This window comes from Zalophus californianus, chromosome 4, assembly GCF_009762305.2.
Source record: "Zalophus californianus isolate mZalCal1 chromosome 4, mZalCal1.pri.v2, whole genome shotgun sequence".
Lineage (NCBI taxonomy): Eukaryota > Metazoa > Chordata > Mammalia > Carnivora > Otariidae > Zalophus > Zalophus californianus.
The window spans coordinates 153,015,627-153,030,978 of NC_045598.1; the positions used below are offsets into that span (position 1 = coordinate 153,015,627).

Consider the following 15,352-nt stretch of genomic DNA (forward strand, 5'->3'; position numbering starts at 1 on the left):
AAAAAAAAAACTTATTATTGGACACGGAGGATAAAGTGAGGCATGCTGGCTGAGGATAAGCTGTAGACCCTTCACCCTTAGAAATCAGTTGCACCTCATTTTAATTATCAACAGACGCCAATAAAGATTAATGCTCAGAGAAGCACAGGAATGTTGAAAGATGAGTGAGTATGCAGAAGCTAACTTACTTGACTTGGAAAATACAAGATGCGATCATGATGATAAACATGATATAGAAGATGGGATAAGTTAGTTGCATTTTATCCGTCACAGAAAAAGTGATCATGCCTGAGACTGCTTTTACCGAGATAACCGTCAGCGAGGCTGAAAAAGAAAACAAGAAACACAAATAAAATACATCTTTGAGACAGAATCACAATCAAATATCTCCAGTTTGCACAGTGGAGCCGTCAATAACCCCCATTATGCTTTCGGAATGCAGGCTCGAGTGAGGTGATGGTAGGACGGGGTGCCAGACAACCAGTAGCTCTCTCGCCTGAAGCCACGCTGGACTCTGATTTTGCTTAAATCAGCTAAAGATCTGCTGTGCGACAGGGTGCTTTTTTATCTTTGCGGCAAGATACTTATTTTCCAGCCCTTACTGTTGAAAGGATGCTGCAGAGTTTATAATTACTAGGAGATGGGAGAGCAGAAAACAATGAAGGGGGGAGAGAAGAAAAGTCAGACAGTCCATGTGACACGAAGGGGAAAATAACTATTAAACTATACTGAAAAAATTTAAAGCCAAACACATGAGAAAACCAGTGTGTGGAAGGTAGTTCACTCTGTGAGTTTACTAAGAGTTGTCCTGAGTCTCTGTATGAGCTTTTTTGTTCATAAATGCCTAGAAGTTTCATGAAAAAAATATATATTTTTTTACAAAGACAGTAATAGGAAGCAGGACCAGAGCTGAGCATGCATTTCTCAGAGTCAACCATAAAATCTAAGGTTTACATAAGCAATGTCTATTCTCTATGCTAAAGAGGAACATATCCATAGGAGAACAAGTTTTACATAGGTCCCAAATAGCAATGAAGTGACTTGATAAGTTATAACATGAAAGCAATGAAGCATTTCCTAGAAGCATCATGTCTCTGTAGGAAGAAAATCATGTTTTCTTTTTGTTTTTGTTCATTTAATGTTGCATATAATTCCATAACTTAGCTGAAACCTACAGAAAGTGAAAAATAATTTTTACATGAAATCAAATAACTATAATCAAAGGCAATGTGAAGGAAAAACATTGTCTTTGGTGCTGTTGGTCTACTTGGTCATAATATATCTGGGCTTTATCCCTTTTAGCTTTTGAATATTTTAGCTTTCATATATTTTATATGTATATATAAAATCAGTTTAAAATAGCAGCTGATGGCTAACCAGGGAAAGCCTCCCATAATCTCCTTTCCAAAAACTGAAAATATACTTTACTTTGAAGAGTACCATGCCACACTTCCAAATTAGACATTTTCTTTCCATTAAGAGTCATAATTAACAGAGAACAGTCGATAAATTCTAAAAACAAACCCCAAATCTGAACAAAGAGGTCCTTACAACCAGGCTCCTCTTCATCTCAAAATGTCTTTTGACCTCATCATTTTACATGTTTTCTATAGATTATGACAATAGTCATACCTTAGCTAATCTAGGAATTTTAAATATCTGCGGTGATGTGTGTCACTTGATGGTTTGAGTTTGTAGGGTTAGCTCTTAAGGGACCTTGGTTTCCTCCTCAAAATTTTGCTTGAAATTGAGCACAATGTGGTTATGGTCTTGTGGTCCGAACAGCCAGGTTTCCCAAAGGGATCACTAATGGGAAGGAGTTGAACACACCGTTCCATTAGCCTCACAACCTTCGGATTGCAAAGGCCCTTCAAGGTCATCTAATGCAACTACCATCTGATGTTAAATTATACTTAACCGCAAAACAAAAACAAAAGTAGACTTTTTTATTAAACAGCTAAACCAACTATCGGCTTGCTATAGTTAATCACTGTATTTTCAAAGCATGTACAATCACCAACTGATTAACAACTCTATTGTAACTCTGCAAGTTACTTCTAGGCTGGTGACAAGTATTTCCGTTTTATTTTTGGGTGGGCGTGTGGTTAATGAAGACAGGTGAAAATACAAAATTTAACGCAGTATCATTCTAACATATATATAAAAATATAAAGTATGTATCTTCTCTTTTTATATACAGAAAAAAAGTCTAGGAAAAATGCCAGAAGAAACTACACCAAGATGCTATCAGTGGCTATCTCTAGGCACTGGGATTATGAATAATCTTTAAACTCATTTTTTTAAGCTATAAAAGTTTACATGTTCCTTTAAGAGAATTTGAAAAATGCAGAAAAGCCTGGAAAGAAAAATGAAAATCACCTGTAATCTCAACACTCATCCCCAAATCATTTTTAACATTTGGGAATATTTCTTTGTAGCTATTTTTCTGTCTCTAAGTATGAATATATTGTAACATACGAATCATACAGTATATACTATTTAGGAACCTATTTTCAATTGCCATTAAGTATTTTTCTATGCCATTAAATATTCTTCTAAAGCATGATTTTCATCAGCTGTGGAGTATGCCTTTGCATCAGTGTATACTTTACCTTGGCAATTCCCTATTTTTGCATATTTAGGTTGCATCCTTTTTTTTTTTTGGTATTAAAAATGAGGCTGTGATAAATATTCCTGAACACAAATCTTTGCATGCCACTCTGCCAATTGCCCTAGGAAAATCACCTAAAGGGGACTTTGTTAACAGCTGCTGTTCTTCTGAAATACACTGGCAAGCCACCTTCTATAGAGTACCAGTCACACTCCCATTTACATGGATTTTTATGTTTTTCTTGATGAATCTCTTTTCTTATTTCTCAACAATAGACATTAGAGCATACTATTTTTACCTGACATAGCTGACCTGTGTTTGAAATCTGGCCTTCTCAGTTCCCTCCTACTTCATCAAATGCTCCTTCCAGAGACTTTCCCAAATTGCCATCAATGTCTCCTTATTAGAGCCATCAATATTTCATTTATTAATTTGGCTTCTCTAATCTGAGTATGCAGAGCAGAGAGAAGGACCTCCTAGCTTTCCAGCTTCCTGATCAGCTGAGCATTCTGCTGGGAGTCTTAAGACTCCTTTAAGAAAGAAGATTGCAAGGGCACCTGGGTGGCTCAGTCATTAAGCGTCTGCCTTCGGCTCAGGTCATGATCCCAGGGTCCTGGGACCGAGCCCCACGTCGGGCTCCCTGCTCTGTGGGAAGCCTGCTTCTCCCTCTCCCACTCCCCCTGCTTGTGTTCCCTCTCTCGCTGTCTCTGTCAAATAAATAAACAAAATCTTTAAAAAAAAGAAAAAGAAAGCAGATTGCAGCCACAAGCATGGGGCACCAGAACCCAGATCTCTTTCTTCCCAGTTGCCCTCACTTTGTTTTCTTTTTTAGTTCATTTTTTAATTTGTCACACAAACAATATTATGTTAACAATAAAGTAAAAGAAAAATCCACCTGCCTACTGCCTCTCATTCATTTCCAGTGTACGCCTCATGCGTGCTTTTTTTTTTAAATTTTACTTTATTTTATTATGTTATGTTAGTCACCATACCATACATCATTAGTTTTTGATGTAGTGTTCCATGATTCATTATTTTCGTACAACACCCAGTGCTCCATGCAGTACGTGTCCTCCTTAATACCCATGTGTGCTTTTAATCACAGCAAAGGTAGGTACACTATTGTGTGCTACTTTTTCATTTAACCTGACACTATACATATTTTTCAAAGCTGCTACATGATTTTCACAATCATTTTTTTCTTGTAAAAGTCATTACTGATCATTGTAAAATGCCCAGCCAGCACAGGTAAGTATAAAGTGAAGAGTGGATACCTTTTTCCCTTTTTTTACTGTAGTGAGAACATTTCTGGTTTTCACCAATGGGTGTGCTCCAGCTTTTGGGTTAAGAGAAATATGTTCTTGGGGCACCTGGGTGGCTCAGTCGTTAAGCATCTTCCTTTGGCTCAGGTCATGATCTCAGGGTCCTGGGATCGAGTCCCACATCGGGCTCCCTGCTTAGAGGGAAGCCTGCTTCTCCCTCTCCCACTCCCCCTGCTTGTGTTCCCTCTCTCGCTGTGTCTCTCTCTGTCAAATAAATAAAATCTTTAAAAAAAAAGAGAGAGAGAGAGAAATACATTCTTCCAGTGTCATAGAGACAGAGAATAGAATGGTGGTTGTCAGGGGCTGGGGATAGGGGCAGATGGGGTGATGTAAGTCAAAGGGTCCAAATGTTTAGTTTAAGAAGAGTTAAGTTCTGAGGATCTAAGACACAGCATGGTGACTACAGTTAATAACGCGGTACTGTGTACTCCAAGGTTGCTGAGCATTCTCACTGCACACACACAAAACAGTGAACTATATTAACCATACGAGGTGATAAATATGTTCATTATATCTTGAGCTCGGTAATCACTCTACAATGTATATGCATATCAAATTATCGTGTTGTGTACAATTAGATATATACACTATATGTGTCAATATTTCCCAATAAAGTGAAAATTATTAAAAAGAGAGAAACATGTTGTTAATACACAGATATTTCTATTCCGATTGCATTTCGAATTCTTTATTAGCAATGGATATTAAACTTTAACATGTCTTTTCAGCATTGATTTACATGATATTTCCCTTCCGAGTCATTAACATGATGAACTATGTTAATGGATTTCTTAAAGAACCATCCTTTCATTCCCATAATTAATTTAGTTAATTCAAAATGTTTACTTTGCACTCACTGTCCTCAGTTCTAGGTAATTATATACAGTGTCACTAGAACAGACATGACTGCGTCCTCATAGAACTAATCGGGTGGGGGAGATGAGTTCATACCAGAATATACATATATGAGTAGACTATGCAAGTACAAATTATTGTAAGTGTTACAAAGAAAAAAGAACCAGTTTCATTAAGACCACTTGGTCTTAAGTGAAGAATGATTTTTTTTTTCCTGGATTCTACCTACCTCTTTTTATTAGAGACTTTTACAGTAATATTCAGTAGTGAAATTAGTTCATGGTATTCTTTATGTGTGGTGTTTGGGATCAGTATTTATACTGATTATGTAAAAAAAAAAGGTGAAAGCTTTCTTCTTATGTCCTCAAATAGTTTGAACAACATCAGAATAATCTGTTTCTTAAAGATTTAAAGGCATTACTGTCTAGGTTGAAAGTAAAAGTATGCAGTCCTGGTTCTTTTCAGGATGTAGCTTCTATTTCCTCCATAGTTATTTTCCTTTATTTAACCAAGTTTTCATATTTGTTTTCAATTTTATTTCTAACTTTGGGTATTTGAGATTTTTTTTTGGTCTTATGGAGGATCTATTGTAATGTCTTTTAAGAATAACAGATTCTTGGGTTTATTTATCAATCCATTGCTTTTCTCTTCTCTATTTCATTATTTTTTTACCTTTATTAATTGCTCCTTTCTGCTCGCCTCAGCTTTATTTCAGTGTTTTTCTTCCCTAACTTTTTGAGTGGAATGCTTGACTTACATTTAAAGTAATGAATTTCCTTCTGAATACAGCATTAGTCATAAACTATAGGCTTAATAGTAAGTGTTTTCATAATAATTTTTAAAATATATGCTGCAATGAAATCTTGGTTTCTACTTGGGCCCAGCTGCAGTTTAAGAGTAGTGTTAACATTTCCAGATGTTACGGTTTTACTTGTTTCTATTTTTGTTATTATTTTCTGTTTTTCTTTCACTGTGATCTAAGAATGTGGTCTGTACTATTTCAACTTCCTGGACTTTATCAAGGATTTCTTTGTGGCCAATGACACGATTAACTTCTGTAAATGTCACACAGGCACTTGAAAGCAGGTGTGTGGTCTGTTTTCCAGAATTTAGAGTTCAACATTAGATCAAAATTAAGGACTCACTCCTCTATCCTTACATATCTTTCTGTTTACCTACCTTCCACGAGCTAAGAGAAGTTTCTACTCCTCTCATATTTCTGTTAATGTCGTTTTCAAAAGAGCGGCTGCCCGAGTCTCCTGAGGCCTCCCGGCCTTGGTGTCTCCCCCCTCACCCCCCAGGCCCACCATGCTGAGCAGCTAAATACTAATGTGGGGCTTCCAGGAGCCTCTGCTGCATTTAATGCTTCCGCCTTGATTTTAACTTAGATAGTAATAGTATGGCCTTCTGCTTTCTTTTACTTTCAAACAGAGTTACTTTGTTTTAGATGACATTTATGTATGAAGCCAAAGTATTTCACAACCAGCAAGGGCCAGTCAGAAAGGACACTATTTCTACAACTCTCACAGATCTGAACCAGAGAACACTGGCTGAATCCAATTTCAGAATCCTTTTCAAAATCAGGCTGGGAATTTTTCTGAAGTCCAATTTGGAAATCTTTATTACCAGGTAAATTTACCCCATTTGCATTTATGATCATAACTGATGTGTATGATCTTAATACTGTTATCTTATTTTCCTATTTAAAATTTCCTTTGTTTTCAATATTTTCCTATATACTACACATTTTGTCTCTCAGTTGTTTGCTTTTGTTCTCCCTATCTGGTAATTCGGAAAGAAACAAATATAAAGTTCTTTTTCTGTTCTTTTGATCAATAGCATACCTGAACATAGTATAAATTTGTTTCTATAAGTAACTACCACAAATACAAATCTTCCAATTCAAAGGAGAGAATTAGCTTGTGAAATGAAAAAAAATGAAAGCTCCAGCCCTTCCTTAACATGAGCACTGCCTGTCCCAATGGTGTAAGTATAACCTACAGAGTCATAGCAAACAACACACGATGTATGGATCATCTTATCTGCAAAGAAGAGGCAAAAGAAGCATTATAAATAAATCTTTAAAAAGGCAATTTTCCAAATGATTAGTGAGAGCTCCTAGTGTTGATTTATATGACAGAGAGTGTGTGTATGTGTGTGTGTGTATGTGTGTGTGTGTATATGAGAGAGAGGAGGGGAGAGGGGAGATTTAAAAAATATATAGGGCGCCTGGGTGGCTCAGTTGGTTAAGCGACTGCCTTCGGCTCAGGTCATGATCCTGGAGTCCCGGGATCGAGTCCCGCGTCAGGCTTCCTGCTCAGCAGGGAGTCTGCTTCTCCCTCTGACCCTCTTCCCTCTTGTGCTCTCTATCTCTCATTCTCTCTCTCTCAAATAAATAAAATCTTAAAAAAATAAAAAAAATAAAAAAAAATATATATAGTGGGCTTATAGAAGTAACACTTTTCAAATTTTATAAGATGACTCTGGAAAAAAAAGGAGATGGGTGGCTCAACAACGAATGAAAGAAATGTTTTTAAGAAAATCATACTGCTTACATTTACGTTTCTTATTAGCCATATTTCATTAAAGTTTTTTAAAACATGTAAACAAGATCGGTCTTGGTAAGTAATTCCTGACACAAAAGTTTCAGTTGGGATCATTCATTTGTTCCTCTTTTAATAATTTTCAATTATATACTAAGAAAGACAATTCTCAAATTGTCAGACAGCAAATAAGATTACCAAGAAGTAAAAACCCTTACATATGTTTTTAAAAGAATTAAACATACCAATTGTAGCCATGGACATGCAAAATATAATTTGCATAATTGAGACTGGGTTTATTACTACAGTTCAGAGTTGAAAAGTAGAAACAACGAGAAAGGAGTCGAATGAATGCTCAAGAGCCTCCTTCCAATCTCTTTCCTGACTTCGCATGGCTAGATTAGAGAATTGGGAAACAAAGCGCATCCTTACCGAGAAGTGCCACCAGGGTTAACAGTATCACCATGTGCTTCATTTCCTTTCTCTTATGGAAATATAGCAGAGTGCAGAAAATTAATATTTCTAAAATCTAGAAATGAAAAAGATGAAAAAGAGTAAACTATAAATTATTTTATACAAAGTCTTCAGAATGCCACACTTCCCTTTCGGATTTTGCAACAGTTTTCCTATGAGAGCTGAGGGTGACTGGCGTTCCTAAGACAATTATAAACATATGAGAACAATATAAGGAGCCTCAGGCATCCAGACCCAGAGCTCTAACCTCACCTATATGCCAATGACCCTGAGATGGGCAACTCCAGTCTCATTTATCCAACTATCTTCTAGGCATCTCCACATGCACGTTTAATAGCCATATCCCCAAAATATGGGCAATGCTAAACTCCTGAATGCCTTCCTTCCCCACCTATCCTTCCTGGGGCCTTCACCCCCCAATGAATGGCATCAATACATACCTCGTTGCACCAGCCGGTAACACCTTCCTTTCCCCCACTCCCTGCCACCTTCTCTCTAACCCCTGCAATAGCTTCCAATTTGTCTCTGATTTGACTCTTGCCTCTACAATCCAGCCACTCAGCAGTCAGAGGAATCATGTCAAAGCACAACTTGAATAATGACATATGTCATTCGTAGAGAACATATATGATACACACATAAGGTATTTATATAATATGACAAGCAGTCGCATGCCGTGCACCCAGCCAGAGAGAGAGAACCTGCCAAGACCTCTGAAGTCTCTTGCGTACCACTCCCCAATTGTACTCCACTCCTCCTAGGATCTCCCCAGCAACCACTACAATGAATTTTTGTGTTTATTATTCACTTTCTTTATAGTTTACTACCTTTTATGTATCCTCAAACAGCACCCTGTTTATTTTTGCATATGTATGGACTTTATACATGCAGAATCATACTAGTTTTTACTTCCTGGTTTTTCACTGTGCACTGCTAATGAGACTTATCCAGGATGATATATGTATTAGAAATATATACTAAATCCAGTCATTCCTTTGCTCAAACCTCCTACGGTTTCCTAATCACATTAAGAATAAAATCCTGGATGGCCCACCTGAGCCAGCCACAGATGGCTTCCCCCCCAGTGCTCTGCAAAGCTCAGATGGCTCCTGCCTTTGGGCCTTTGCACTAACTGCTGGAGTTGCCTGGAATACTCCTTCCCCGATCTCCCTACAATGGCTCCTTCCAATCACTCAAATTTCAGCTTAAAGATCACCTCCTCCGAGACATCTTCTCTGACCACTCTGATCTAGCAGAGCCACCCCTTATCTACTGTAGAGAGTTTTATCATCATCGGGACTACTTCCTGTTCATGCACTTATGGGTTTTTTTCTGTCTCCCTGACTAGCACACGGGTTCTATGAGAACAGGGACCTTATCTGTCCTCTTTGTTACTGTCTTCAGTGCCTGGGCACCGACAGTCACTCAATCCGTATTTATGGAATTCATGAATAAATGACACCTCAAATTTATTACGAGCAACTTGCCAAAAAACAGACCTAATGTCTAATAAACTGAGTGTTCAATAAATATTAATTGACTGAATGTCTAAAATTTTCCCACCCTTAAGAACATACTAATGTGATTTTGAGTTCTCAGTTTTATTTTTGTTTTAACATTGTTTCTTTTTTGAAGTCCTTCAGATAACCTGAAGTAAAGCTATTTTTTTTTTCAAGGAGGCAGTATCCCTGGACTGAAATCATAAATATGAATGTTTACTTTTCTGGCATCAGACATGTAAAAACACCACCACTAATTTTTTTTCTTAAAAATTACTAGAGTTAGGGACTTCACTGCATTCAGGCCTGCATTTTACTTATGGAGCCCTCCTCTAAATCAACATGTATCTCTACTGTTTCAGTTCAAAGTTTGCTTGTTTTTTTTTCCCTTTCATTCTCTGTGGACACGGAAAGCAGCAGGACCATATCTTCCTCATTTAAAAACCTTTCATCTCATATGGAAGATTAAGTCATCCCTCAGTCTTTTCCTGGTTAATTAAACTAATTACTTTAACTTTTTCTTATAGGACTTATTTGCCAGGCCTTTAATTTAATCAAGGCATGCTACAAGAGCTATTAAACTCCTATCACTTTGCCTTCCCCAAAGCTGCCATCAAAACGTTGGGTGTCCCAATGTCTGTACGGATCTTCAATTGTTAACAGAAATATCCCTGCCGGCTTTGTCCCTGCTTCAACCACAGGCTTCCATTTCTCACATGATACAATTACAAATGACTCACAGCAGCGTTTAGGACCCCTGTATTCGTTGCTGGAGAGAAAGAGGCTCTTCCTGCACTAATGCACAGAGCGTGTTAGCTAAATCTATTAGCAAGAGGATGATTACTTTTGGGAGTGGATGGGGGAAAATGAGGGGAGTTATCAGTTCTAAATATCACATATGACTTTTTTCCAAATTCCATCTCTGTGGCTCCAGATAAATAAAACATGAGCTGCTGTGACTCAGAATGACTGTAGTTGCCCTATGTCCTGTCTTGTGGCAAGAGGTCATAGAGCTCCCAGGAATAAAATATTCAAGCAGCACGAATTCATGTTGGGTTTTTTTTCCCTAGCAATATTTTCTCCCTCTCTGAAAACACCAATATTAAAGCAGCTGTGATTTCTACAGGTTGCTGGGACCCGGGAAGAGGCTGCTTTGCTGATTGCTACTTCAGAGGTCAGAAATAATAACAGCACTTACTGAAGGCTTACCATGTGCTATTCTTGCACTAATTCATGGAATCCTCACAACAACCTTAGGAGGTAGGCACTATTATCCCCATTTGACAGATGAGGAAACCAAGGCTCAGAGGGGTTAAGCGATATAGGTCTGGTAGGCAGAATAATGGCCTTCCAAAGATGCCCATGTTCTAATCTCTGTCACTTGTGTGTATGTTACTTTACATGGCAAAGGGGCTTTGGAGATGTGATTAAGGCTATGGACCTTGAGATGGGAACATTATCTTGGATTATCCAAGTGGGTTTGAAGTAATTGTATGAGTCCTAAAAAGCAGAGAATCTTCCCAGGCCTGGTCAGAGAGAGATGTAATGTGAGAAAGAATAGAGTCAAGGAATGCTGGTGGCATTCCTAGTAGCTAGGAAAGGCAAGGAAATGGCTTCTCCTCCAGAGGCACTAGCAAGGAATATGGCCCTGTCAATACCTTGATTTTAGTTCAGTGAGACCCGTGTTGGACTTCTGACCTTCAAAACTGTAAGATAAGAAGTCTGTATTGTTTTAAGACACTAAGCTGGTGACAATTTGTTACAGAAGTAATAGGAAACTAACTTAGGTTTTGGTACCTGAAGTCTTTCCAGGGGAACCAACGTTCCATGCTAATGGATTGGAAGAACAAATATTGTGAAAATATCAATGCTACCTAGAGCAATCTACACATTTAATGCAATCCCTATCAAAATACCATCAACTTTTTTCAAAGAAATGAAACAAATAATCCTAAAATTTGTATGAAAACAGGAAAGACCCCAAATAGCCAGAGGAATGTTGAAAAAGCAAAGCAAAGCTGGTGGCATCACAATTCTGGACTTCCAGCTCTATTACAAAGCTGTCATCATCAAGACAGTATGGTACTGGCACAAAAAGACGCATAGATCAATGGAACAGAATAGAGAGCCCAGAAATGGACCCTCAAATTTATGGTCAACTAAACTTTGACAAAGCAGGAAAGAATGTCCAGTGGAAAGAAGACAGTCTCTTCAACAAATGGTGTTGGGAAAATTGGACAGCCACATGCAGAAGAATGAAACTGGACCATTGCCTTACACCACACACAAAAATAGACTCAAAATGGATGAAAGACCTAAATGTGAGACAGGAGTCCTTCAAAATCCCAAAGGAGAACACAGGTAGCAACCTCTTCGACCTCAGCCACAGCGACTTCTTCCTAGAAACATCGCCAAAGGCAAGGGAAGCCAGGGCAAAAATGCACTATTGGGACTTCATCAAGATAAAAAGCTTTTGCACAGCAAAAGAAACAGTCAACAAAACCAAAAGACAACCGACAGAATGGGAGAAAATATTTGCAAATGACATATCAGATAAAGGGCTAGTATCCAAAGTCTATAAAGAACTTATCAAACTCAACACCCAAAGAACAAATGATCCAATCAAGAAATGGGCAGAAGACGTGAACAGACATTTTTCCAAAGAAGACATCCAAATGGCCAACAGACACATGAAAAAGTGCTCAACATCGCTCGGCATCAGGGAAATCCAAATCAAAACCTCAATGAGATACCACCTCACACCAGTCAGAATGGCTAAAATTAACAAGTCAGGAAACGACAGATGTTGGTGAGCGCTGTGAATTGTGTAAGACTGATGAATCACAGACCTGTACCTCTGAAACAAATAATACATTATACGTTTTAAAAAAAAGAAGATAGTAGGAAGGGAAAAATGAAGGTGGGGGGAATCGGAGGGGGAGACGAACCATGAGAGACTATGGACTCGGAGAAACAAACTGAGGGTTTTAGAGGGGAGGGGGGTGGGGGGATGGGTTAGCCTGGTGATGGGTATTAAGGAATTAAGGAGGGCACGTATTGAATGGAGCACTGGGTGTTATTCGTAAACAATGAATCATGGAACACTGCACATCAAAAAGTAATGATGTAATGTATGGTGATTAACATAACATAATAAAATTCAAAAAAGAAAAGAATGTTCGGGATGAATTTTCTGAATTGACTCCGGGTTTTCTGGATTGATTCTCTAATCTAACTAGATTTAAGGGCACTCATCACCCTGTGGAGGTGAGCTGCCTGGTTTTGAATTCTTAGTATTCATGTAACCTCAGACAGGTTACCTACCTCAGTTTCCCCATCTGCTGCCGAGGGAAAGAACAGAAGGGACTCAGAGCTCCGCCCAGGGCTCAGCGTGCTCGGTGAGCGGCAGCTGCGGCTACTGGCGAAGTGGGCCCAGTGCAGATGTGCAAGGGCTGTATGCATTCCGACGGCAAAGCAAAGGAACCCCATGTGATACAGAGTGAAACCTGAGAAAAACAGCTTTTTTCCCTTCAGGTTTTTGACACCTGGTGGTGGGTTTTGAAGCAGCTCTGCCGGAAAGGCTGACTTAATAATTAGCTTAGAATGACCCCAAACAATAGGGCTCGGCCCCTGCTTCTGCTGATTTAATTTTTTTTTTGTCTGGTGGAGAGAAAATGAGCACCATGCAGATTATTTTGTGAAGGATCTTATGTTCACGACAGAAGTTTCCGTGCGAATGCTCTGTTGGAAAGTCTGGGTGGGCAAAACGGCCACAACCAAGCCTGCCAAAGAACATGAAGTAATTGAGGCTCAGAGCCGAATTTCCTCACACGGGCTCTGTGGACTGCATTGATAGGTGTTATTCAACCAAAGGTCCTTCGAGAATAGGACCCCATGGTCGGCAAGCCTGTTTCCTTCCTAAAGGACCTCTGGCTTTGAACATGCTAACAGAGATGAATTTCTCAGAGAGGGCCATGTTATGCAGGAGCTTTCCTTGCAAGTTTAACCTTGAAAATGCACTTGTTTTTTTGTGAATAGAATTGGGAAAGGCTGTTTTAGTGGGTGAGCAAAGGACACGTCATTCTTCACTGGCCAGTTGATACCAGGCTTCTCAAATCCTCTTCCTACCAAAAAGAGAACCAGCTCAGGGGACAGGCTCCTGGGCCTTGTTTCTGAGGCCTCCACCTTGTGTAAGCCTTAAGGATAACTTGGACATCCACCTGGTACAGGTAAACCCACAAGACAAGGAGATGCTATCAGCTTCCTGGGATACGATTTTACAATCCCCTTTTGAGAAATGTGAAACTTATTCAGACTCTAAAATATTTTTATTCATTGTATTAGTTATTTGATCAGTCCTGAAAAGCACTTCAGGTACTGCATTTATCTTTGGTGTAATCCAAGAACAGCTAGATGAATGATTCTTCAAAGAATAGTCTTAATGGCTGTAATTATGATCTTTGCAGTCATGGTTGGCAGAAAAAGCACAGAAACTGCCACCTCCAAGGATTAAATATTAATTACTTTCATGCTTAACAGATTTAAACCAAACTTCAGCTCAAGATCTTAGCATATAATTGATATCTTTAAATTCCAAACTAAGATAATGTAGATAATTCCCTTTAGAGTCTACAGCCAATAGTGTTATTCAAATGTGACTTTATTAAAGATTTATTTTATACTATCTGATAAATACCTGAAATAAGTTACATTTTTGGGTGACATTTACTTTCAAATATACCTTCCTTATTTTATAGGAATACGGGCCTCCCCCAGGACAGTAAAATCCCTGTTACAGGAATTCTTCTCTAGACCCTGGGTGTCTAATCAGTTCAATGAACTAGTGAATGAATGAATGAATGAATGAATTTAAGAGTTGACTTTGGAAAGTGGCAAAATGCAAGTAAAGTCAGAGTGTTTTTTTGTGGAACTTTAAGGTTTAATAAAAAATAGTTTTGTTCTTTTCAATGTTTCCTCTGGTGTTAAAACAATATAAGATATGTCATCATCAAACAATGCTGTTTATTCCAGGAAATTAAGTCTTGATGCAACTTTAATCTCCAAAGGATTCAACTCGGGCTATTCATTTTCTGGTCACAGACTGTGTGACCTTTTCTTACTGGATGAAGAATTTGTTTTGCCTGTAGGCAAAGAATAATAATACGTTGGTTAGACTTCAAGTCTGAGCTACCATGAAACACTTGGTAAGCCCTTCTAGAGCCTTGGATTTGATTGATGAAATCTGTTAAAGGGTTGGGTCTGGTGGATAAGCAGGAGGATTACAACGGGGCAGAGGGGGCACCAAGTACAACAGGCTTGAGGAAGGCTAATCGGAGCTGGAAAGTCCAATCCTAAAGGTTGACGGAGAGCAGGAGGAAGGGGGGCCTTCCAACACAAGAAAGAAGAGAGTTCAGGGGAGAAGATATTGAGTTCAGTTTTTGAGATGATACATTTGTGGAACCTATGAGACATCCAGGCAGGGATGAATAATAAGTGGACCGATGAGAACATAGATCTGCAACTCAGAAGAGGCCTGGGAAAGAGATGTAGGTCTGGATTTAAAAGTCTTCCCATAGGATGATGGGGGTTGGCAATGAGATCACCCTAGAAAACCGTGGAAGAGTATGTACCATGAATAGATTAAGAGTGGTTGGCACAAGAGAAGGAGGTACCCACCAAGAGAATGGGATGGACGGTCAGAGAGGAAGAGGAGAAACAGGGAAAGCAAAATGAGGAAACCAGGAAGAGAGGGGCTCAAGGAGATGATGGGTCACGAGTAAATGCTGCACAAAGTTCAAGAAGAAGCAGGACCAAAAAAGCAATTCTGCTTGGCAATTCGTGGGTGCGGGGGGAATCTACCAGATTAAAATGAGTGAGGAGTGACTAGGAGCTGGGAAAGTAGAGGAGAGAGTGGAATGGAGGGGAAATAGGACAGTTTATGATGGAGTAAGGATGTGTAAGGATGAGGAGTTTGTTGTTGTTGTTTTTTTTTTTTTTTTAAAGCAGAGAAACCTAAGTATCTTTGTTGAGTAAGAAAGGAGCATAGTG

At 38.8% G+C, this 15,352-nt stretch overlaps 1 protein-coding gene across 5 annotated transcripts in view; it reads right to left on the reverse strand.

Annotated features, from left to right (window-relative positions):
- NIPAL2 (NIPA like domain containing 2) overlaps positions 1-15,352 on the reverse strand; it is a 73,023-nt gene that overhangs the window by 8,599 nt on the left and 49,072 nt on the right. For all 5 annotated transcript variants that reach the window (XM_027571323.1, XM_027571314.1, XM_027571287.2 and 2 more), the window contains 2 exons: positions 7,764-7,860; positions 189-324 (listed from right to left, as the gene is read on the reverse strand). In XM_027571323.1, the coding sequence (XP_027427124.1) occupies positions 189-324; positions 7,764-7,860 (233 nt within the window). The remainder of the gene's footprint in view (positions 1-188; positions 325-7,763; positions 7,861-15,352) is intronic.